At 40.6% G+C, this 24,399-nt stretch overlaps 1 protein-coding gene and 1 long non-coding RNA gene across 2 annotated transcripts; both read right to left on the minus strand.

Moving 5' to 3' along the window:
- On the minus strand, positions 1-1,142 carry LOC124289132. Its single transcript, XR_006901599.1, has 3 exons — positions 1,122-1,142; positions 650-731; positions 1-35 (listed from the first exon to the last, which is right to left on the minus strand). It is a non-coding gene; the product is annotated as an uncharacterized LOC124289132 (long non-coding RNA).
- A 156-nt stretch (positions 1,143-1,298) lies between these two features.
- Positions 1,299-24,399, minus strand: LOC124289111 (cell surface hyaluronidase-like). The gene is made up of 32 exons (XM_046725713.1): positions 24,240-24,399; positions 23,133-23,321; positions 22,216-22,376; positions 16,553-16,694; positions 16,100-16,261; positions 14,911-15,135; positions 14,679-14,783; positions 14,343-14,461; positions 14,274-14,294; positions 13,881-13,953; positions 13,533-13,651; positions 12,663-12,805; positions 12,395-12,464; positions 11,902-12,048; positions 11,477-11,631; positions 9,223-9,294; positions 8,681-8,824; positions 8,268-8,463; positions 7,861-8,073; positions 7,439-7,538; positions 6,806-6,911; positions 6,386-6,556; positions 5,855-6,017; positions 4,479-4,529; positions 4,150-4,231; positions 3,827-3,941; positions 3,484-3,656; positions 3,151-3,308; positions 2,760-2,922; positions 2,070-2,218; positions 1,593-1,659; positions 1,299-1,414 (listed from the first exon to the last, which is right to left on the minus strand). Exons 1-32 carry the CDS (start codon positions 24,397-24,399, stop codon positions 1,299-1,301), a joined length of 4,230 nt encoding a protein of 1,409 aa, XP_046581669.1.

Consider the following 24,399-nt stretch of genomic DNA (forward strand, 5'->3'; position numbering starts at 1 on the left):
CGTCACTGAGTACCGTCAGAATCTGACTGTCACCTCTGTAATGCAAGCAGTACGACGTTATTCAGATGACGAAAGCTAACCCATATTGAAAACGTATTGTGTCTTAGAATCATCCACGCTTCGAGAATCTTTAACCACTTCTGGAATAAATGTTAGCGAACATTTACTGAATAATAAGTGAGTGTTCCAAAGCCTTTATTAAGTATCATATATATTAAACTATGTTAATGCTTTAATCTTGTCTGTGGTGGTTCAGATGAACGAAATAGTTATTCTTTGAAATGTCCAAAGACATGCCTTGATGCATTACCACGTTACCAGTTTTTTTCAGCATAATAAATGTTACAGCAGTATGACTTGGTACATGGGATTTTCAGAATTGAGCCTAGGGAATCGCGCATTGATGTAGACATCCACTAACAATTCGAATGTACTCTTCACCAAGACATACCAGTGACGGTGTACCACTCACAAGGAGGCAGTCGTCACTGGTGTGTTAATCACTCATCACCACATAATGGACACTTGACTGCCTAACACTTACAAATAAAGTCGTTGAAGGACTGTCCTCTGATCACAATGACATTCTGGTCAAGGGACTGCCTCACTTGGACATACAGACCTCTACACAAAATAAATTTCAACTCACTGGTTGCAGAAATCCATTGCGTCGTCGTATTTGGCACGCAATCCAGAGTAGAGGTAACACCTGTCGTCCTTCTGAACCCAGCCTGAAGCGTATGAAACAATGATGAGGTTGATGTTTTGTTCAACACAGTTTATAAACACCCTAAACATTTGAGGCAATGCTGTTTTACAGACTCATTCTTTGAGTACACACACAAGCAGGATGACACTTTGTTATACTGGTTACCAGCACAGTTGGCCACTTGAGGAAGGAAGACGTATTTGAGCAAAACATATGTCAATTGCATTCCAAGATCATTTCGAAGACCTGTTGACGATACACTTGCAGGTTCAAGCGTTGGCTTCAGGGCGATGAAGTCAGAATGAACTCCACTGCGACGGTAATCTGTTACATTCAGATTAAAGTTTAGATATATTATGCTGATTACCGGGTGATCTCTTAGAATGACTGGACGCAGAAAAACAAAACATACCAGTTGAGCACGGCTTTGCAGCTGACAGGCTTTCTGAAAATAACAGGAACGATCCTGAAGTGTTGGACACGACTATTTGAAGCAGATACTGATTTACTGGCAACTGTTATATGACAAAAATTAAATTGAATGTAAAGAGCATAAGTGTTTTCTTAGGGTTTTGTTCATGACATTGTATTACTCTGGCTTGGACGATAGATACATGTATATATACTCACCGATCTTACAGACGACACCGATGGAGGTTCCCAATCTAATCACTTTCTTACTGAACAGCTTTGTGTTTTCCAACCCTGCAGATCAAATGAATTCACACAGAATGAAAACCTTTCAGAATGGTATCTGAAAACTGCAATGATATCGCTGCAAAAGACCTTTTGCCATAATCCAAATACAGATAAAGTGCTGCTGACATCTTCATGCATAGATTACTTGGAAAATCGTCAGTAACTAATATTTCCACCTACTCACCGATAAACTCCTCTCCTTCCTTTTCAACCCAGTAGTCCATGGACTGTCCAAAGCAGTAGATGTGTTCCTGGATATAGAGAGAGAGAGGACACCATACAACAAGCGCCTAAGGAATCAGTTCTAAGTACTATATACGATTTGTATCAGTGACGGTATTAATTAATATTGAATGCCGGTCTATAAAGGTACATATTTAGTAAATATTTCCTCAATGCTTCCTGAACCTATCTAGCTATAGTTGCCAGAGTACTGACTGTTACCGACACCTTTTGTCGTTAATTTTCCCAGACACTCTCTGTATTATTGATTGTAGAGACTACTTATTGTAACGGGACTATAGTATTTCCGTAGGTCTTATTACAGGTACTTCCGGAGTTGGGGTTGTTACTTACCCTCTGTAGCTCTGATTCTAGAAACATTCTTTGGTGCCAGTTACTGAAAAGATACCTTCTGTAGTAATGGTAACGAGGTACCTACCAATGTCTGAGCGTTCGATACATCAGCCAGAGTGCCGCGTCTGGTGTAGCAGGCGTGTTTGGCGCTTTTGTATACGTGGTTCGTGTTGATGACGAGGTAACAGTCGCCGCCGTTCAGTTGCTGTCCGTAGTTGTTATGACCACAACTTACTGGAATGAAGGTGAAGGTCACATGAGCAGTGTTTGTACATTTCGCATATCCTTATGTAGACAAGTGAGCTACTTTGTGTGATAAGCAGCATCTCTAGTTATCTGTGACGCGATCAGATTAACTGGGATACCTGGTGATGCGGTGGTTGTCGGGTTTTGGGTTCGTTTTGGTTGGGGTCGGATGGGGTAGCGTTGTTAGTTTCGACTAGGGGTAGCTGACCGTACACGTACCTGGAGAAGGAGAGCTTTCACTGAGGGGCAGCTGACACAAGGCTCGGTGACTCTCTCTTTGTTCCACCGTCATCCCAGCCGTACAGGCTGATTGCTCTGAGCACTGTAAAATAATACCCAACACGCTTTATCTCCCTGACAATGAACATCATATCTTCTGTAATATGATTAACATCGTCTGTAAATCTTGATTCCATAATTGTGGGATATCGGTTTTAACAACAGCATGCTTAATGCCGCAGTTCAGTTCAATGTACATTTTCATCCATTTATGAACATACCAGATTAAATGGATTCCTACTATACTCACCTCCATAGTCTTGATCTCGTGACGTGCCCTGACCAGGCATAACATTTATGTAACTGCCAAGCGCTGTACCATCAACGAAGACGTAGGTGCCTTCATCGATGACGTCGTTAAGCCCGAACCACGCGTCAGCCATGAAGGGTCTCAAGTAGCGCTCCACTTCAGACTGAAAGGGAAAATCATCAACATCAGCAGCGTGGGTAGAAGAGGTCGTGTTGGTCTTCAAGCATTTGAATGTGTAATTCGTACTTGAAGAACATCAATTTTTCATACATAACAACGTCTTTGTAACAACACCCAAGGTTCACTTCTGCCCCTCTATCCACAATAGCCCTGAACCTTCGTATTTGTCTTTGGTTAACCGAGTAATACACATGAAACGTATGTAAATTACCTGTACACTCTCTGAGTTGATGGTGGCCAAGTTCCCTCCAACTTTGACGCACTGTGCCTGAGCTTCCACGTATGAATAGGTACCGGAAGTGAGGTAATAACACTTCCCGTCAATCACCACGCCTGTGGTCCGACACGTGGTCATGGCCGAAGGTGCAGCTGAAATACACATCAGTTGGAAACTATATATCTTCTCGAGGCCCTTTCTACCTTGCAGGGTTGTAAGTTGGCATTACAAAAACAATACGCACGGTTGGGTTTCGTTCATTTCGTACAAATCGGGCACAATTAACTCTGCTTGATGAAGCTACATTTATCAGCTGATTACGCTTACCTTTGCCGGTGGTGTAGACAGCATTAGCCAGGGAACCTCCACAGTTGACGGTGTTGTTGCCTGAACAGGGTTTGGAGCACATGGTGCTGGTTCCAAAGCCTCCATACATATTACCACATCTGCACTCCGTACCGCCCTGCAGAGCAGCGTATACATATCCCCGGTAGTAGCATCTGAGAAACACAATGGGGTAGAAATATATATTAATAAATAAATAGACTATCCAAACATAAACAAATCTTTCGTGAAAGTGATGGATTACAAATGTACCCTGACCTTTAACATGGTCTGCCATGTCTGTTTGGAGTATCCATGAATTGAACAACACATTTTGTCCACCTACCTCTCTACACAGGCACTGACAGTCATGGACATGCCTAGTTTGATGTAGGCATGGGGGATATCTCTGAAGCTGAAACTGTCTTTGTAGCAACCTTTCAGTTCGGGTGTTGATCGACCTATGGTGAGAATGGCAAGGGTTCACTCGCGAACTTGGGTAAAGGACTTTATGGTGACTACTTAATAAACAGCATAATGGCTTACAGCTGACATAGCTTGACAGACAAACTTTTTACGGAGTTAATAAGTTTGAAAGATTGAATGTACGATTAATCCACAAGACGATCTTAGTCGGTACTGCGAGATACACTGTAGTAGAGTAGTTACCTTCATGTACAGGATCAGCTGGACACACTGGTGTAGAAGGTGCAGCACTGAAGAAGTTGGACTCCACCTCGGCACCAAAGCCCTGGAGGAGAACATTATTAGAATCCGATAAAAATGAATTCCATGACACATTAACATGAAATTAGTCATGTAAGGCAGACGTATAGGTATACACTGAGTACATCCATTGAAAGAGGTCAGGTTGAAGTCCATGTTGCTGTTTAGATTGATAGAATCATTAAAGTTTAGATTCGTGTTACTTAAAGAGATATTACATGTTCTCTTCCTTGATGTGTTAAATGCCAAGACATGAATTATTTTCAACTCACCTCTGATGTTGTCTTGGTGCAGGATTTAGCCGTGGGTATATTCACTGCATCCTGAAATATTGGATGTCAGTGTTTACGTATGAACTATTGCACAAAGAAATCTTTCAAAATTTGCTTAAAGCTTACATGCAACACAAAACACAACTTTGCAGATTCTGATACCTTTCGGTATGGACTCACAGTAACAAATAAAAAAATATGCAAATTCACCGTATAAAGTTGACAAATAACACAATGAAAAATATCCCGCGAAGTTGGAGTTCAAACGATTCACTAAAAAAGCCACAGCTTGGGTGAAAATTGGTTTCAACAGGTGCGCTGCGCTGCGCACATAGCGCATGTGCAGTGAATAGGTTCGCGCGGCTTGAACTGGGATACCCGGATTATAAGGTCGAGAGCAGGAGAAGACTTGGTTGTGTACACAAACAACAAACGGTAAATATTCTACTCGTTACATAATCGAGCCTTGTTTAAGGACCTAGATCTACTCAGGTATGTGTTAACCAGTGAGGCGTTCGACATTTCAAGACGGAAAACCTTCGCTGGCGGTGAGTACTCGGAATAGGCTTTGATGTGAGCTATTTTTTGTTGATATTTCACAGGCGCGAACTTTTTATATGTTATGACAGTACTTTACCGATTTAACTGTTTATATAATTTCATTTAGCTATTTCACCACACGTTCTTCTTACCGAGTCACTTTCTCAGTTCGATACTTAAAAGCACCGTCATTATTTAGCATTGTCATAATTTCTAGCTGTGATATAGATATGCCGTTGTTACAGACAAAGCTCAATGTCTGTTTTATTGACACCTATATGTCTGCCTGCCTGCTAATGACAATTTGCAATGCATAACTTCAATCATTGACCACATGCAATTTGAACTTAACACCTATCAGGCTATAAACCATAAACAAAACACATTGATTTGTGGCTCGTCATCTGAGTTCTGTCTGTGTCACATTATGTAATTACACAGACAAGCAGGTGTGATACTTGTACACATGACATGTTATGATGTCTGTTGATTGCAAAATGTTATACACATAAAATGAGCATGCATTTACAAAACCCAATATCTATATACACACACAAAGAGCCCTGAGGGTGTCGGAAAATAAACCAGCCAATGAAAGACTTCGTTACACGCCCACTATCTCTGACTAGGTTCAGTATGCCGGGTGCTTTGTTTCGAGGGTTGTAAACCCAAGTACAAACTATTGCACTTTTGATCTGCGATTGTACGCTTATAATTTTGTTTATTTGTTTTTTCACAATCAGCAATGTATATTATATGTAATTAAAAAATGATAATTGTGTTTTAATTATGTTTATTTTGTTGGTTGCAGCTAAGCTTTAATGAACATCACTTACATCTTCAGGTTTGTTGTAGGCTCCATTGTATGCGTCGTCGTAGCAGTCGACGAGGTCATCACTGCCACCAGTTCTGGTGATGGTTAGTGACGGGCACTTGTATCCTGGACACTTCTCGCCATCAACGCGATCGACATTGGAGTATATCTTGATGAACAACAACCTGTAAAGCATGAGAATATAAATAAGGACATCAACAAAATGATATTTGAACGTGTGAATACTACACACGTGTGTACAATAATGGTACCTCTACCCATCCTGTGAAAATCACTGAGTCCATACCCAGGGCATAGCTTCCATAGAAAGAAATAGCTGCATCCACCCTGTATATACCCTCTCCTCAATGGGGCTTGTGTAGTCTCCTTAATCATACCATCTTTTCAATGAGACGTGTCTAATTTTCCTCTCTCTATAGTCCTTAGCTCGTCAACACCCTGGACATGGCCTTACCACAGCATCTATTAGCCGCCCTGTAATACCTGTCCTTAACTGACCTTGCGTCCCTACACCTGCAGCACCTGTACCCACCCTGTGGACTTGTCCCAGAAGTAAGCCCTCCCGGTGGTGTCGCTGTCCAGATCGCTGATGCTGCTGACGTTGAAAGCAGGAGTAGAAGACTTTATCTTAGGAAGTCCACTGGAGAAGGTGAAGCTGGTAACGTCTTTAGGGTAGCACAGTCCGAGTCTGACATAGTCACCACTGAAACAACCATAGATACACTTTGATGTCAACCAAACATTGAGTAACTCCATACATTGTGATGTCAATGAAAGGTAGAGTTACTGCACAGCATATGTGTTTTTAAATGTACGTGCAAACGTTCAGGCAGGCATATAAAAAAATCAGACCGTTAGGTTTCATGGCTTATAGTTGATAATCATTTCGGCTTTTAAAAATATATTGTAAGTCTGTGTAATCAGGGTCGATCCTTTGCTGTACAGAACTTACCTCTCTAGATTTTCTGCAGATACCTGTAGTTTCGTCGGAGCTGTTCCGTTAAAATACACGGTGTAGGATTTCTTCTTGATAACCAGGTAGATATTTCCCTTAGTACCTGTCAAGGAGGGACGTTATTGAATATTTTCACAATCAAGAAGATGTATGATCCTTGTGTTTGATAGTGAAACCTGATACCTCTGATGTCCAACAACCGTTATTAAGATTCCTTGATACTCATGTATCTGTTATTTTTGTAGTTAAAATAAAAATGGAAAATTACATTTTATTTCATCACAGCTATCGCAATACCAGTTATTGAGCAACCCAGCAACAAGCTGACAGCTGAAACCTTAACTTCATCAACGCTGTTCTATTAAACAAGTATGACGCAGCATTTACGGTACGTCCCTTTCTAAAATTGTTGAACACAATATACGTTGAAAATGTAGAAAATGATACGTGATCGTGGTATACTCACAATAATCATTTGCAAAACCTGGAACATATGCCTGCTGTCGACATTAAAACATTTATATCATTCCCCATATCTCATATGTTTAAGCCTATTTTGTGTTGAAGTGAAGGTCCTCGACGCCTTAACATGAACAAGCTTAAACATCTCTGGATAGATAAGAAAGATACCTTCTAGGGCAAAAGGATCATCAGGTCTGTCGTCCCGGCGCATGTACATTGGGTAGTTCATGTCTAATGTTTTAAGAGCTCCGTCTCCTCTAAAGAGAGCCTGGAATGTAAGTTAAGAACATCATGACTTCCTAAGCAGAAGAACGTGTCGAGTTTCACATTCGTCAGCAATATTATAGCAGCATCGGGTATGTCAGTCAATAAAACCTTTTAGAAAAACGTTATGCGTGTCAAAACCATCTCATGACCATCAGCACACTCTCTACCTTAAGCTTATACATTTTCAGTGTAACTAATATTTTGGAGAAACTGGGGGGAGTGCTTTGAATGAAAGGATTACAGATGTAATTCTAAACACTATCATTTCACTTTGAGGCAACAATTAAACAGTTCAAGAGAGTGATTTTTAATAATGTTCCTACCTTAGCGTAGTCATGGGGACACACTGCGAAGTTCGAGACCGGCCTATAGTCACACTGGTTGGTGGTGTGGAAACGTGTGTTCGGCACGAACTGGGTCCCCGGAGTACCGGAGACGCCACCATCGATGTCCCTGAAGGTGATTTGTCTGTTGCCGTCTTTGTTCTTTATTGTAGGGACAGATGGATCCCCCTTAAAGGCCCAGTTGCCCTCAGTCTGAATGATAGATAGTTCACTAATACAGTACAACTACACAAGGTAACACCTTATGGAGAAGAACTAACAACACTACCCTTCGTTGTTACATCACGACATATATATCACACGTCATAAGTTTTGACTGAGGTTCTACTTCAAACTGTACCACCTGGTAAATATGCTTTGATTTGTCACAGCGGACAAATACACACCACGTCACAGAAGCCGAACTTGATCCCCTCAACATGGCTGCTGGCTTTAGGGGGGTACGGGTTGCTGCGCTTCACGCTGACGGCCCCTGCGTATCTGGTCACTGATCCTGACATCTTCGTCTCGTATTTGTCGAAGAAGGTATTTGTCACGTGGCCTGGACCCTGGTAGAACAACACTCCTTGGAGAGGCTCATTTCTAAAAAACCAATCAGTATAAAATTCAATATTGTTGCTATTTCTGCTTTAACAAGACAATAACCATTTACAATGGGTGCTTATAAATGAATGGTATCAAGCTAGTAGCCTTCATCTTTTTTATGGTGTGCTTGTTATAACATGATGTCCAGCTCGGTCAGGCTTAATATATCCTACCTGCTGTTTATTCGACGCATACATTAAACATTATAACATACTCATTTCCTGATCTTGACCGGCCGAAGGGTTCCTGGGGCTCCCCGAGGTTGTCCGTCTCCCCAACAAACAGCGAGTTCGTAATCTCAGCGTATGTCTCAGACGTCCCTGCAGCCATAGTGATGCCTCTCATAGAATCTGCCAGGCTGTGGGAAAATATGTGAACCGTTCAAGAAAATTTAATGCAGTTCAAATGAATCGGACTAGAATCCTGACTTCATCACTATTGTTAATGCAATACAAATGTCTCTGTTTACATGAAGCAGACACTATTGATGACAAATGCAAATTCTGGCATAAAACATGTTCGTGTTAACATAATAAACAGTTGTTCCAGCTAAACAAGCCGTATTGTTCCATAGCAGATATTCTTCAACCGATATGACTACCTAGTGGTTCATCCTATGACACAAATGGTGAAAACTGTTCTTCCAAATCAAGAAGTAAGGTTAAACCTGCATTTTGTGTTACGGTCCCAAATGTAGATCGTTCAATACGTTATATACTGCCGTGAATCAATGATTCAGTTTTTGTTGATTCTTACGTGAAGTTACTCATGATAACGATTCCAGCTTTCGTCCACACATTCAGGTCGTTATTTTTGTATGCTGTGAACCTGTAAAGACACAAAATAGTATTTAAATTATTTAAACAAACTCAATACCTATTGTGTACTTTGGTGTACCTAAATGGAGTCACATTTGGATGTTATTATTCTGTTTTACAGATTAAGATCAAATGGTTCGAGTGATCCTGACACTGTCATGCTGGTTAAACGCATCTGCAGCTCAGTTGCCCCCTTTACACGCATCCGAAACAGCCCAGACAGCGAATGGGAATTCTCGCAGGAAGCGCTGTTTAGACGAACCCACCAACACTTTCCAGAGAATATGGAGACACTCCAACACTGCACTCTTCTGCATTATCCAGAGTGTTAGTGAGGAACTGTGCTCCCGGTGGAGAACCTGGACACTCTTCCGATCGGGGCCAAGAGATCGCGCAGTACCAAACAAAAGGCACCATTAAGAGAGGAACAAGTGTGGTGGACTCACATATGATCCTTCTGGTCAGGTGGTCAAGATTCTGGATGTCTTGTTTTGTCCAGTTAACTACTCCAAACTAATAGGAAAAGACGCTCACAGCAAATTCTTGCAGGAAGCGCTGTTTAGACGAACCCATCAACACTTTCCAGAGAATATGGAGACCCTCCAACACTGCACTCTTCTGCATTATCCAGAGTGTTAGAGAGTAACTGTGCTCCCGGTGGAGAACCTGGACACTCTTCCGATCGGGGCCAAGAGATCGCGCAGTACCAAACAAAAGGCACCATTAAGAGAGGAACAAGTGTGGTGGACTCACATATGATCCTTCTGGTCAGGTGGTCAAGATTCTGGATGTCTTGTTTTGTCCAGTTAACTACTCCAAACTAATAGGAAAAGACGCTCACAGCAAATTCTTGCAGGAAGCGCTGTTTAGACGAACCCATCAACACTTTCCAGAGAATATGGAGACCCTCCAACACTGCACTCTTCTGCATTATCCAGAGTGTTAGTGAGGAACTGTGCTCCCGGTGGAGAACCTGGACACTCTTCCGATTGTGGCCAAGAGATCGCGCAGTACCAAACAAAAGGCACCATTAAGAGAGGAACAAGTGTGGTGGACTCACACATGATCCTTCTGGTCAGGCGGTCAAGATTCTTGATGTCTTGTTTTGTCCAGTTAACTACTCCAAACGAATAGGAAAGGACGCTCACAGCAAATGTATTTGTGGCTTTGACCTTGTTTCCAGCATTTAGCTCTGAGCTCCAGATTTTCTTTAACCAAGATTTATACACAGCCTAATGTTTTTCTTGAATTTTGGCGCTTGTCTCGAATCTACATTCCAAGATAGATGAAAGCCTGATCTTTCAAGAGATAATCAATAACTCCACCTGTAAACTTGACTGATCCAGGATTCACTTGCCACGTTTCAAATGAAGAGTATTACATTTGTCGAGTTCAAATGTCATGCCTATATCATTTACAAAAGGACTCAACAAGCAGAACCTGTTCTTTGAAACTGGTGTCCCCTTAGACAAGGAGCTCGATGTCACCCGTATAAAGGATAGGAGTAAGCAGATTTGTGCTGCGGATGCCAGGGATGGGACTTATCCTCTTTATTGATTTGAAGACAGATAAAAAGAACTAAACCGGTCCCCCTGGGATATTCCCCTTGTGATTGGAATAGACTTTAAGTCACCTGCCCTCGCAAGTACATCGAGGGTTTAGTTGATCAGCAACTCATTGCTTGTGTAAGTGAAGTAGTCGCTCAGGGACTTCATAATCCTTTCGTAGGTGTCAGAGTCGTAGGCCTTCTTGTAGTCAGTCCAGCACGTGGATAGGTTACCTCTTCAAAAATCATTTTGGTGCAAGGAACGTTTGTCCCTGCACCCTCAACATCTCTTCCTCGCTCCCTTCTGCACTCATTTGAAGAGCAAAATGATGACAGTATTTAAACACGTTTTAGGGCGGAAGTTTTGGGATTAGTCAAGTCTAATGTCTTGGGAAGAAGTATTGTGCGACCTTTGCAGACCTTTAGAGGAACATCCTCTGCATCCACGAGAAGCAAGAAAGTAATGGTGTTTGCACACAAGGGCACAGTTTCCAAAACTGGTTTCGAATGTACCCTCGTGTCATTATATCATCGTAAACATTGATCCATAGTAGTACTGTTCCCAGGCCTTTTCATTGGCATCCATGGAATACCGTTTATCACAGCCACCACCAAATGATTAAGACAACATGTCAATAACTCTCACCCATAGAGGTAGGATTTGTCAAGAAATCCTCTGGTTTCTGTCGGCGGATCCCTTGGTGTGTGTGATATAGTGCCACTAAATACTCCATTCTCGGGGACAAAAACGCCGTCTTTCACCTCTCCATGAGATATACGGTGATCGATTCGCAGGGCTCTCTGTTAAACGAATGAGATGTCAAGTTAATTATCTTTCCAAACTTAATATTATTTAACAATGTAATTGAACAAAACATAATATCTGAGGTAACCCGTTTAGAGTCTTATACAACTTCACGTTCTTAAAATTGAAATATCCTAAAATACACCTACTCTTCTATAAACATATTCATATTTGTATCTCTATCAGTTGCAAATACAACTTTAACATGAAAGTATGTATATTTATGTGTATGTGTATGTGTGGATATACACATACATTCTACTAACCTTGACGTTCGAGTGAGCCGTGTTGTTTCTGAATTCCTTGATCTTTGTCTGCATGGCATGCAGTTTTGGAACTAGCCCCCTCTCTTCCTGGCGTTGTCGGGAGGGTCCGAGGGGAAACTTGGAGGCTAGTATCCAGAATCCTACGTTCTGTCAATTACATGAAAAGCAATACATTGAATAGCTCGTCAGTGCTTGTGTGACTCAGTCACCTACAGATTGACATTCAATAAAGCTAATGTGAGCATAACCACGTCTTTCTATTTGGTGACGTGCCCGATGCTGTAGTATCAGTGAAGATCGGATTGGCTTTTTATGACTTCTCTCTGTATCGGATATACCCCGAAATGTCATATTGAAAGGTATTTGAAATTAATTAGTCATCCCTGTAATCATTACGTCTATACATAGTTGTATGAAGAACATAGGCAATAATATGTTTGCTAACCTTAGCCCCACAGCTCCCAGGTAATTACAGTCACCTTTGTATACTTACATCTGAGCCGGCGGCCACGTTGTTGATGAAGGTGTTGTTGGGGTGAGTGATCCAGTAGGAGGAGAGGGCGCTGGAAACACAAGTTGTCAGTGTATCCTTTTAACAAGAATGCATTGAACATCAGTGGCAAACTTGCTGAAATGACATCGTTGTATCGTTGATGCAACGAAGAAAATGTTGTAAAAAAAACAACGTAGTTATACAGAATTATAATTTCAGGAGATGAGATTATACATACTCGCAAAAAGGTTTCATTGTAGAATTGCACCATTTATTCTTCATGTCGGACAGGATGTGGGTGCCGTGCATGGTGCCGATACACAGGTTGCTGTCGAAGACGTTCCTCTGCTCTGCGCTGTCCTCCAGGAAGAAGCCATGGCCGCGGTGGAGATAGCACACATTGTGAGACACCTGGTGTCAAGACGTAAAGAGATGGTGCTCGTTAGGGAAGTGTCTTAAGTGCATATACGTTGTGAGATACCTGTAATTACTGAAGTGTGAGACACCTGGTGTCAAGACGTAAAGAGATGGTGCTCGTTAGGGAAGTGTCTTAAGTGCATATACGTCGTGAGATACCTGTAATTACTGAAGTGTGAGACACCTGGTGTTAACGTGAATATATTCCTATGTAGAAACATTGTGTATATATTTACACCAGGAAGCAATGCATGTCACATTATGGATGAGGTACTAATTATGTGCATCGGATGGTTGTGATTAACATGACTTTATGTTATTGACTATAACATGGGTCATCTCAAGTGAGTGAGTGAGTTTAGTTTTACGCCGGACTCAGTAATATTCCAGCCATATGGCGGCGGTCGGTCATCTCAAGGTAAGTACAACTGTAATTTAACAATGTGTTAATTGTTTCAAACGGAGGAGAAATTTGGAAAATATCAAGTAATCTCACCCAACGTCCTTTCAGATCGAGAGTCACGGAACATTCTGCCGTAGCGTCAGAAATGATTAATACAAACAGCCTAACATTGTTCAGATAACACACGTTCCATTAAAAATCTGCAAAGTTATGATGATGAAAAAGTAATATGCTTAATGTGTCTCCAAGAGAGACAAAATCACAAAACAGCATGTTATCAATCTCTGGAGGCCAATCTATTAAAGCTATGTTTCCAACCTCAGCGCCATCGGAGCCGTGGACAGTGACGCATCTCGTCAAGGAGTGGTGGATGGAGTTGTGACGGAACCAGTTGCCGTCCACGTCGTCGCACATGTGGAAATGGAGCGGGTAGGTACCTGCGAAAGATAATTTAGTTTAAGGTCAGATTTTATGTCAACACATGTACAGTCAAACACACGTGTGTGGAAGTTGAAAGCGTAAATACGTTTTCACAACCGCAAAATGGTGACTCAATTAGAATATACAGATCCGAGTATATTTACTTTGAGATAACTATAAGTTCAACATATCAAATTTTGACCAATGGTATCTGGACGTAGTTTCCAATCTCTCACTGTAACTCACCCAGAAATCGCTGCTGCCCCATGTGGTAGAGCTCTATACCCTGGATGTGAGCAGCCTCGAAGCCTCTGACAACCTAAAGCAAGAATAAAGTTAAATGAAGTCACAATAGTTTTCGTGGTTATATTTGTTGATTAATAACACAGAGCTCACAACTTTGATACATTTTCAGATTAAATGTTAGTTACGCAGCAGAAGACTGAACAATAAAAGCCTTACACATATAAATGAATCTCAAAATCAACCTAAGAATCGTCAATACTTTGTCAGAGCCCTACCCGTGCTCATGGGATCTTCCTTGTACATTAAGTTGAAGTTGACAACTGTTCAAAACACATTGAAGATTCTAATACTTGGTCTTTCAAATCGTTACTTCAGACGAAAATGTCGTTTCACCTTGATATGACCTCCGAATGTGTCAAAACCAAACAAGTCACAGAAGTATTGATCTTCCGGCTCGTTGATACTGCAGCCCTCTTCCGGTATAACGCCCTCTATGAAGATGTTCCGACTCAACAGCCCCACTTCCGCCCTCTCGTCCACACCAAGAGTTACCTCCCCATAGTGCATGTATTTCAGTGGCTCTGTTGGAGGCGAAATAGTGTTAAACTTATACATAAATGTCATCAAATTGAATAAAAGATTTCACATATGAACATGAACATTCATGTATCTATCCATATGACAAAGGTTCAGGGAAAGTAATACACCTTAAATTGGTGGTGAAAACAGGGAAATTCTTGATGTACATTACATGCAGAAGCATTGGCGGCAAGCACGAAACCCTTCAGCTTCACCTACTTGTCAGACAGATCTCGTTGACGGCACAAGAAGGACAACTCTTGATGGTCATTTCTTCAGCCTGTCTCCAGTCGAAGTCGGTTGAAGCTATGACGATCTTATCGCCTACAACAATCATTATGTATATACACACATTGTTATTTTAATAAACAACTGTTGAATGAAATTAAGCTGTATGGCAAACCAAAGATGCTTAGTGAACCGCAGATTAATGCACGAGAATGATATTTACCGGCCCTCCACTTGGAAACGTCAACGTTGAGTTGAAGACAAGGGTAAGCGGCTTCTTGTGTGAGGACCTTAAAGTCGACACCTTTCCTCATTTTCGGATCGGAGAACACCTTGCTGTTGACTCTGAACTGGAACCCGTTGAAGTCAACTGATAGGTAGCCTGTTTCTACAATTTTTTCGTCGAGGGGGTTGGCGGCATACTTCTCTAGCGTAGTGCTACTATTACCTGGCGAAGTATAAACATGCACATTTGCATTCATGTGAGAAGTATCGTTACAATCGGAGCAGTATCCCAGTTTCATCCTGGCTATATCACACCTATATTCCGTTATATTCCATCAATATTCAAGCTGCATACAGGCCATGCCCCATCAATATCCCAGCAATAACACAGTGTTCTGGAGATAATCAGGGCAAGATGAAGATGTTGTTGTTATCATGCCCCATCAATATCCCAGCAATAACACAGTGTTCTGGAGATAATCAGGGCAGGATGAAGGTGTGGTTGTTATCATGCCCCATCAATATCCCAGCAATAACACAGTGTTCTGGAGATAATCAGGGCAGGATGAAGGCGTGGTTGTTATCATGTCCCATCAATATCCCAGCAATAACACAGTGTTCTGGAGATAATCAGGGCAAGATGAAGTTGTGGTTGTTATCATGCCCCATCAATATCCCAACAATAACACAGTGTTCTGGAGATAATCAGGGCAAGATGAAGATGTTGTTGTTATCATGCCCCATCAATATCCCAGCAATAACACAGTGTTCTGGAGATAATCAGGGCAGGATGAAGGTGTGGTTGTTATCATGCCCCATCAATATCCCAGCAATAACACAGTGTTCTGGAGATAATCAGGGCAGGATGAAGGCGTGGTTGTTATCATGTCCCATCAATATCCCAGCAATAACACAGTGTTCTGGAGATAATCAGGGCAAGATGAAGTTGTGGTTGTTATCATGCCCCATCAATATCCCAACAATAACACAGTGTTCTGGAGATAATCAGGGCAAGATGAAGATGTTGTTGTTATCATCAGTACTAATTCACGCGGTCAGAACACGGTGACACACAAAAGGTTTGTTAGAAACAACGCACACATAGCTTCCACGCAATGCTCGTTTTTGTTTGTCTTTACGGTAAACATGGTTGTTCACTTTTGTAAGAGCAATGAATCGTAAATCACCTGTTATTGTGATAAAGGCGTAAGCTTGTCTGCCTGTGACGCTCCTGATAGCTGATGACGTCAGACCCCCAGCTGCCTCCAGTGTTGTGTACACAGCGGTCATGTCACCAGTTCCAAGTTCACCTTGAAGAGCAACTGCCAGAATCTTGTCTTGGGGAACACCTGTAAGTGTAACATAAGAAGTACACATTCAAAAGTATAACGTGCAGGCTATATTACACTACAATCATATCAAGCCTGAAGTATGATTTGTTCTTGGTTTTTTTAACAATACATCTATCGATGGGATGGAAGATCGACTCAAAATTACAAATGCACGTCACACGTGTGGGTGGAATCCAAAACAAAGGTAGTACTTTTGACATTCAGATACGTTGTATATGATATACAGTTATAGGATAGTAATAAAAAATATAAAGTGATATGATGAAAGTACTTCCTTGAATAACTTACTTTCTATAAATTCCTGGAATTTGAGTTCCTCGGCAGCGATGTCCTCCCCAGTCCTGAACACGACAAAGTCCCACAGAGAGCTGTCCTCATTAAACACAGACACGTACAGACCTCGGGAAGACTCCGCCTGAAATACGCTTGTCTGAAAGATAATATTACTTATAGAAGGAGATGTGTATTTGAGTTTTGATCTTTATATTTCAGTGACTCTTTCAAATGCGTGGAAGAACAAACAAATTATTTGATGAACGATTGTAAAGAAGAGTAGTTATCTTAAGACGTCATGCCAGCAAATGACGTCAAATTGATTAATATCCTTGCATAGTTGTACACTGGCAATGCGTTCATTCTTTCCAGATATCACAATATTATTTCTTAAATTTCAAGAAAAAGGTCTTCGATGAATCACACCGAGCGTTACTTCTTGTGAATAGAGATAAGGTTGCACTGGACTCAATTGCTTCATGTCAGTGGTCATATAACGCATTGTCACGCTCCTAGTGAGTGAGCCAACCATCTGGTAAGCCTATCCGACATAGCCAGTAGCTGGGCGAACCATCTGTTGGAACTAATATACTGAATCTGTCATGCGTATCTCAAAATTACAATAACTCACCTTGAAGCTAGTGGTGATGTCATTGGTGTCTGAAAGCTAAAACTAAATGCCCAAACTAAAGTTGAAGAGGTTTTCCCATTGGTATCTGAACATTACACTGTCTCGCCCTGATGTTATAGGTTATCCGACTGGTATCTGAATATTACACTGTCTCTCTCTAATGTTATAGGTTATCCTACTGGTATCTGAACATTACACTGTCTCGCCCTAATGTTAGTGCTTATCCCATTGGTATCTGAACATCACACTGTCGTCCCCTAATGTTAAAGGTTATCCTATTGGTATCTGAATATTACACTGTCTCTCTCTAATGTTTAAGGTTATCCTACTGGTATCTGAATATTACACTGTCTGTCTCTAATGTTAAAGGTCATCCCATTGGTATCTGAACATTACACTGTCGCCCCCTAATGTTATAGGTTATCCCATTGGTATCTGAACATTACACTGTCGCCCCCTAATGTTAAAGGTTATCCCATTGGTATCTGAACATTACACTGTCGCCCCCTAATGTTAAAGGTTATCCCATTGGTATCTGAACATAACACTGTCGCCCCCTTATGTTAGTGGTTATCCTACTGGTATCTGAACATTACACTGTCGCCCCCTAATGTAAAAGGATATCCTATTGGTATCTGAACATTACACTGTCTCTCTCTAATGTTAAATGTTATCCCATTGGTATCTGAACATTACACTGTCGCCCCCTAATGTTAAAGGTTATCCCATGGGTATCTGAATATTACACTGTCTCTCTCTAATGTTAAAGGTTATCCTACTGGTATCTGAATATTACACTGTCTCTCTCTAATGTTAAAGGTTATCCCATTGGTATCTCAACATTACACTGTCGCCCCCTAATGTTAAACGTTATCCTATTGGTATCTGGATATTACACTGTCGTCCTCTAATGTTAAAGGTTATCCGATTGGTATCTGGATATTTCACTGTCGTCCCCTAATGTTAAAGGTTATCCTATTGGTATCTGAATATTACACTGTCTCTCTCTAATGTTAAAGGTTGTCCCATTGGTATCTGAATATTACACTGTCTCTCTCTAATGTTAAAGGTTATCCTATTGGTATCTGAATATTACACTGTCTCTCTCTAATGTTAAAGGTTATCCTACTGGTATCTGAATATTACACTGTCTCTCTCTAATGTTAAAGGTTATCCCATTGGTATCTGAACATTACACTGTCGCCCCCTAATGTTTAAGGTTATCCTATTGGTATCTGAACATTACACTGTCTCGCTCTAATGTTAAAGGTTATCCTACTGGTATCTGAATATTACACTGTCTCTCTCTAATGTTTAAGGTTATCCCATTGGTGTCTGAACATTACACTGTCTCTCTCTAATGTAATAGGTTATCTTACTGGTATCTGAATATTACACTGTCTCTCTCTAATGTTTAAGGTTATCCCATTGGTGTCTGAACATTACACTGTCTCTCTCTAATGTAATAGGTTATCTTACTGGTATCTGAATATTACACTGTCTCTCTCTAATGTTAAAGATTATCCCATTGGTATCTGAACATTACACTGTCGCCCCCTAATGTTAAAGGTTATCCTATTGGTATCTGAATATTACACTGTCTCTCTCTAATGTTAAATGTTGTCCCATTGGTATCTGAATATTACACTGTCTCTCTCTAATGTTAAAGGTTATCCTACTGGTATCTGAATATTACACTGTCTCTCTCTAATGTTAAAGGTTGTCCCATTGGTATCTGAATATTACACTGTCGCCCCCTAATGTTAAAGGTTATCCTACTGGTATCTGGATATTACACTGTCGTCCCCTAATGTTAAAGGTTATCCGATTGGTATCTGGATATTACACTGTCGTCCCCTAATGTTAAAGGTTATCCTATTGGTATCTGAATATTACACTGTCTCTCTCTAATGTTAAAGGTTATCCTATTGGTATCTGAATATTACACTGTCTCTCTAATGTTAAAGGTTATCCTACTGGTATCTGAATATTACACTGTCTCTCTCTAATGTTAAAGGTTATCCCATTGGTATCTGAACATTACACTGTCGCCCCCTAATGTTTAAGGTTATCCTATTGGTATCTGAACATTACACTGTCTCGCCCTAATGTTAAAGGTTATCCTACTGGTATCTGAATATTACACTGTCTCTCTCTAATGTTTAAGGTTATCCCATTGGTGTCTGAACATTACACTGTCTCTCTCTAATGTAATAGGTTATCCTACTGGTATCTGAATATTACACTGTCTCTCTCTAATGTTAAAGGTTATCCCATTGGTATCTGAACATTACACTGTCGCCCCCTAATGTTAAAGGTTATCCTATTGGTATCTGAATATTACACTGTCTCTCTCTAATGTTAAAGGTTGTCCCATTGGTATCTGAATATTACACTGTCTCTCTCTAATGTTAAAGGTTATCCTACTGGTATCTGAATATTACACTGTCTCTCTCTAATGTTAAAGGTTAACCCATTGGTATCTGAATATTACACTGTCGCCCCCTAATGTTAAAGGTTATCCTACTGGTATCTGGATATTACACTGTCGTCCCCTAATGTTAAAGGTTATCCTATTGGTATCTGAATATTACACTGTCTCTCTCTAATGTTAAAGGTTGTCCCATTGGTATCTGAATATTACACTGTCTCTCTCTAATGTTAAAGGTTATCCTACTGGTATCTGAATATTACACTGTCTCTCTCTAATGTTAAAGGTTATCCCATTGGTATCTGAATATTACACTGTCGCCCCCTAATGTTAAAGGTTACCCTACTGGTATCTGGATATTACACTGTCGTCCCCTAATGTTAAAGGTTATCCGATTGGTATCTGGATATTACACTGTCGTCCCCTAATGTTAAAGGTTATGCTATTGGTATCTGAATATTACACTGTCTCTCTCTAATGTTAAAGGTTATCCTACTGGTATCTGAACATTACACTGTCGTCCCCTAATCTTAAAGGTTATCCCATTGATATCTGAATATAACACTGTCGCCCCCTAATGTTAAAGGTTATCCTATTGGTATCTGGATATTACACAGTCGTCCCCTAATGTTAGTGGTTATCCTATTGGTACCTGAATATTACACTGTCTCTCTCTAATGTTTAAGGTTATCGTAGTGGTATCTGAATATTACACTGTCTCTCTCTAATGTTAAAGGTTATCCTACTGGTATCTGAATATTACACTGTTTCGCCCTAATGTTAAAGGTTATCCTACTGGTATCTGAATATTACACTGTCTCTCTCTAATGTTTAAGGTTATCCCATTGGTGTCTGAACATTACACTGTCTCTCTCTAATGTAATAGGTTATCCTACTGGTATCTGAATATTACACTGTCTCTCTCTAATGTTAAAGGTTATCCCATTGGTATCTGAACATTACACTGTCGCCCCCTAATGTTAAAGGTTATCCTATTGGTATCTGAATATTACACTGTCTCTCTCTCTAATGTTAAAGGTTGTCCCATTGGTATCTGAATATTACACTGTCTCTCTCTAATGTTAAAGGTTATCCTACTGGTATCTGAATATTACACTGTCTCTCTAATGTTAGTGGTTAAGGTTACACCCTGATGTTGGTTATCTCATTGGTGTCTGAATATTACACTGTCTCGCCCTGATGTTAGTGGTTATCCCCCTAATGTTAAAGGTTATCCTACTGGTATCTGAATATTACACTGTCGTCGCCCTAATGTTAAAGTTATCCATTGGTATCTGGATATTACACTGTCGTCCCCTCATGTTAAAGGTTATCCTATTGGTATCTGAACATTACACTGTCACCGCCTAATGTTAAAGGTTATCCTACTGGTATCTGAATATTACACTGTCTCTCTCTAATGTTAAAGGTTATTCCATTGGTATCTGAACATTACACTGTCACCGCCTAATGTTAAAGGTTATCCTATTGGTATCTGAATATTATACTGTCTCTCTCTAATGTTAAAGGTTATCCCATAGGTATCTGAACATTACACTGTCACCGCCTAATGTTAAAGGTTATCCTACTGGTATCTGAATATTACACTGTCTCTCTCTAATGTTAAAGGTTATCCCATTGGTATCTGAACATTACACTGTCGTCCCCTAATGTTAAAGGTTATCCTATTGGTATCTGGATATTACACTGTCGTCCCCTAATGTTAAAGGTTATCCTATTGGTATCTGAATATTACACTGTCTCTCTCTAATGTTTAAGGTTATCCCATTGGTGTCTGAACATTACACTGTCTCTCTGTAATGTAATAGGTTATCCTACTGGTATCTGAATATTACACTGTCTCTCTCTAATGTTAAAGGTTATCCCATTGGTATCTGAATATTACACTGTCGCCCCCTAATGTTAAAGGTTATCCTATTTGTATCTGAATATTACACTGTCTCTCTCTAATGTTAAAGGTTATCCCATTGGTATCTGAATATTACACTGTCGCCCCCTAATGTTAAAGGTTATCCTACTGGTATCTGAGCATTACACTGTCTCGCCCTAATGTTAAAGGTTATCCCATTGGTATCTGAACATTACACTGTCGCCCCCTAATGTTAGTGGTTATCTTACTGGTATCTGAACATTACACTGTCGCCCCCTGATGTGAAAGGATATCCTATTGGCGTCTGAACATTACACTGTCTCGTCCTAATGTAATAGGTTATCCTACTGGTATCTGAACATTACACTGTCTCGCCCTGATGTTAGTAGGTTATCCCTTTGGTGTCTGAACATTACACTGTCTCGCCCTGATGTTACTGGTTATCACATTGTTATCTGAACATTACACTGTTGCGCCCTAATGTTAGTGGTTATCACATTGGTGTCTGAACATTACACTGTAACGCCCTTATGTTATAGGTTATCCTATTGGTGTCTGAACATTGCACTGTTACGCCCTGATGTTATAGGTTATGCTATTGGTGTCTGAACATTACACTGTCGGCCCTGATGTTATAGGGTATCCTATTGGTATCTGAACATTACACTGTCCCGCCCTAATGATAGAGACTCCGTCATTGGTATCTGAAAGCTCGAGAGTCTCACCTGGAAATTGAACAGGTTGTCACAGGTGCTTGGTTCAGCTGTCTGGATCAACTTCGTCCATGATGGCTTCTCTTCTCCATGTACCTCAATCGTGCCTCCTGCAGCCACGCCAATGAACTTCCTCCCAAAGCCAGAAACAGACAGCGTGGAGTTGCTTTCACCTGGGAATATTAAAAGTTGCAGATCTGATTATATCATTTCATGTTAGAATTACACCGCGATGTACTGAATTTGACAGGCAAGTGTTTCAAATGTGCAGGGTGGATTTAGTCGATAAATTGGAATTGTCAATCTTATCGTGATGCAGATGACATGCTCCTTGGGAATTAGCGGGATAAAGTTTACATTATGTGTACCACTTGCCGGGAAACAAATGCATGTTATATTCCACATGGCTGAACGACAACGATATGCTGTATTCGATATAGTATGGTGACACTGACATTCTATATTTCAAATGACCCTGTGGCAGTGGTATGTTGTATTTCAGAGGTAACAGGAAATAACCACTGGCGATATAGATGTCCTATTTGATTATCACTGTAAAACATACGAAACTGACTGACACTACTTCTGTGTGGACTGGAATAGTGTGTTAACTTTCACTTTCACCAAATAACATAGAAGAGACGAATTCGTAACAACCAAAGATCAATCCAAGGGTTCGAGAATTTATGGGAATGTCCTTACTGAAACTAAGCGTCATAACCTGTAAAAAATCTTAGTCTACAGTTAAAGATTCTGTATAGAGTATTCCTTTCGCTGATTAAATACTGATTTTGCCGTTTACAAAAAATTAGCAAGAGAGTAAGTAACATTACAACGGAAATAGTTTGGTGTCCCTTGATCGCAGTCAAGGAGTCGAGTGTTGATTATTAGTATAACGTGTCTCACTGCGTCAAATAACTACAACCAACCTGTAAGTCTGATGTGAGTTTTCCTGGTGAACCTGCAGTCTTCACTGCCGATCTGGAGGCGGCCTCTGATGAGGATGTAGCTGACACAGACGTTGAGGTTGTCCACGTCGCCCCACACTAACGCTGCTCCAGCCTCGATGGTGATGGAGGACAGACAGGGCGGGGACACGTTCAGAAGGAGCTTCTTGCCTGGAACCAAAGCATAGTGTATTTTTAAAAGCATAGTGTATTTTTGTTTATTGTATGATCTGTCTTGTGCACAGCACTAATCCTCCCTCTGACACATTTGGGTAAAGCTAAAGATATTTGTTGTGTCGCTGGCTGGCGTTAGTCACAACGAGAAACACAAAATACACACACAAGTGTGCGGATAAAACGTTTGGGAACAAGCATGGACTGTAAATAAACAATTTATATCTCTATATATCAATTTATAAAAAAAAACACACACACACACACACATACATATTTTATATATATATTAATTTAAATTTGTAAGGACTAACTTACGCACCACTAAGAAAGTGAATACTGCGACGGTTTCATTAACTCGTATGTAAGGTGATATGGGAATTTTTTTATGGACGTTTTATTGCTCGGTACCCACGAAATACAGTCATAATACAGGCATGGAGGAAACTTTCCTGTGTGAAGCAAAGTATAAATACTGGTTCATTCGCCAACCAGACAAGTCGTCAGTTACAGAGATGCGGTCAGTTGAAGTGTATGGTATATATGATGGCAATAAACTGCCTTTATGATCATCCGGGAGTGATGTCTAGTTGTACACCTTGGAAGACAGTTGAACAAAGCCGTCTCAAAGACATTGTTTGGTTCACTGAGCTTGAAAGTAGAGATGCCATGATAATTATGATGAAAAGAGGCGTCACACACATATATGTCCTGTAAATGAGCATGTTGATCATTTGGATTATATGTTATGGCTGGTGTGTAGGTATACAGCTGCCACCAACACCAGAGGTTGGGCATGAATGGAGCGTCACTCAGTCAAGTCCTTTCAATATATGTAATAACCTTTTTCAATGTATGTAATAACAGGGTTTTGGAATGCAGACATATGTACTGCTGCTCATAAACTATGTTTACCTGATGGAATAACAACTTGGTCATCTTCAATCGGCAATACACCCGATGTCCAGGAAGTTGTGTCTCCCCAGTTCTCCAGCCCAGCCTCCAGGTGGGGACAGGCACTCTCTGCCACCCCTGCATACAAACATACTATAGCTAGCTGCAGCAACAATCGCAT

Source organism: Haliotis rubra, unplaced genomic scaffold (genome assembly GCF_003918875.1).
Source record: "Haliotis rubra isolate DU_JTF1 unplaced genomic scaffold, ASM391887v1 Scf433, whole genome shotgun sequence".
NCBI lineage: Eukaryota > Metazoa > Mollusca > Gastropoda > Lepetellida > Haliotidae > Haliotis > Haliotis rubra.

What these genes read in the sequence shown, in the direction of transcription:
- LOC124289111 (XM_046725713.1), bottom strand. Translation starts at nt 24,399, where the DNA reads ATGCGATTGTTGCTGCAGCTAGCTATAGTATGTTTGTATGCAGGGGTG. An exon ending in TCTGCAGAAAATCTAGAGAG is followed by an intron (nt 6,557 to 6,805) that starts GTAAGTTCTGTA and finishes TGGTTGTTTCAG; the next exon opens with TGGTGACTATGTCAGACTCG. An exon ending in CCTACAACAAACCTGAAGAT is followed by an intron (nt 4,530 to 5,854) that starts GTAAGTGATGTT and finishes CCAATATTTCAG; the next exon opens with GATGCAGTGAATATACCCAC.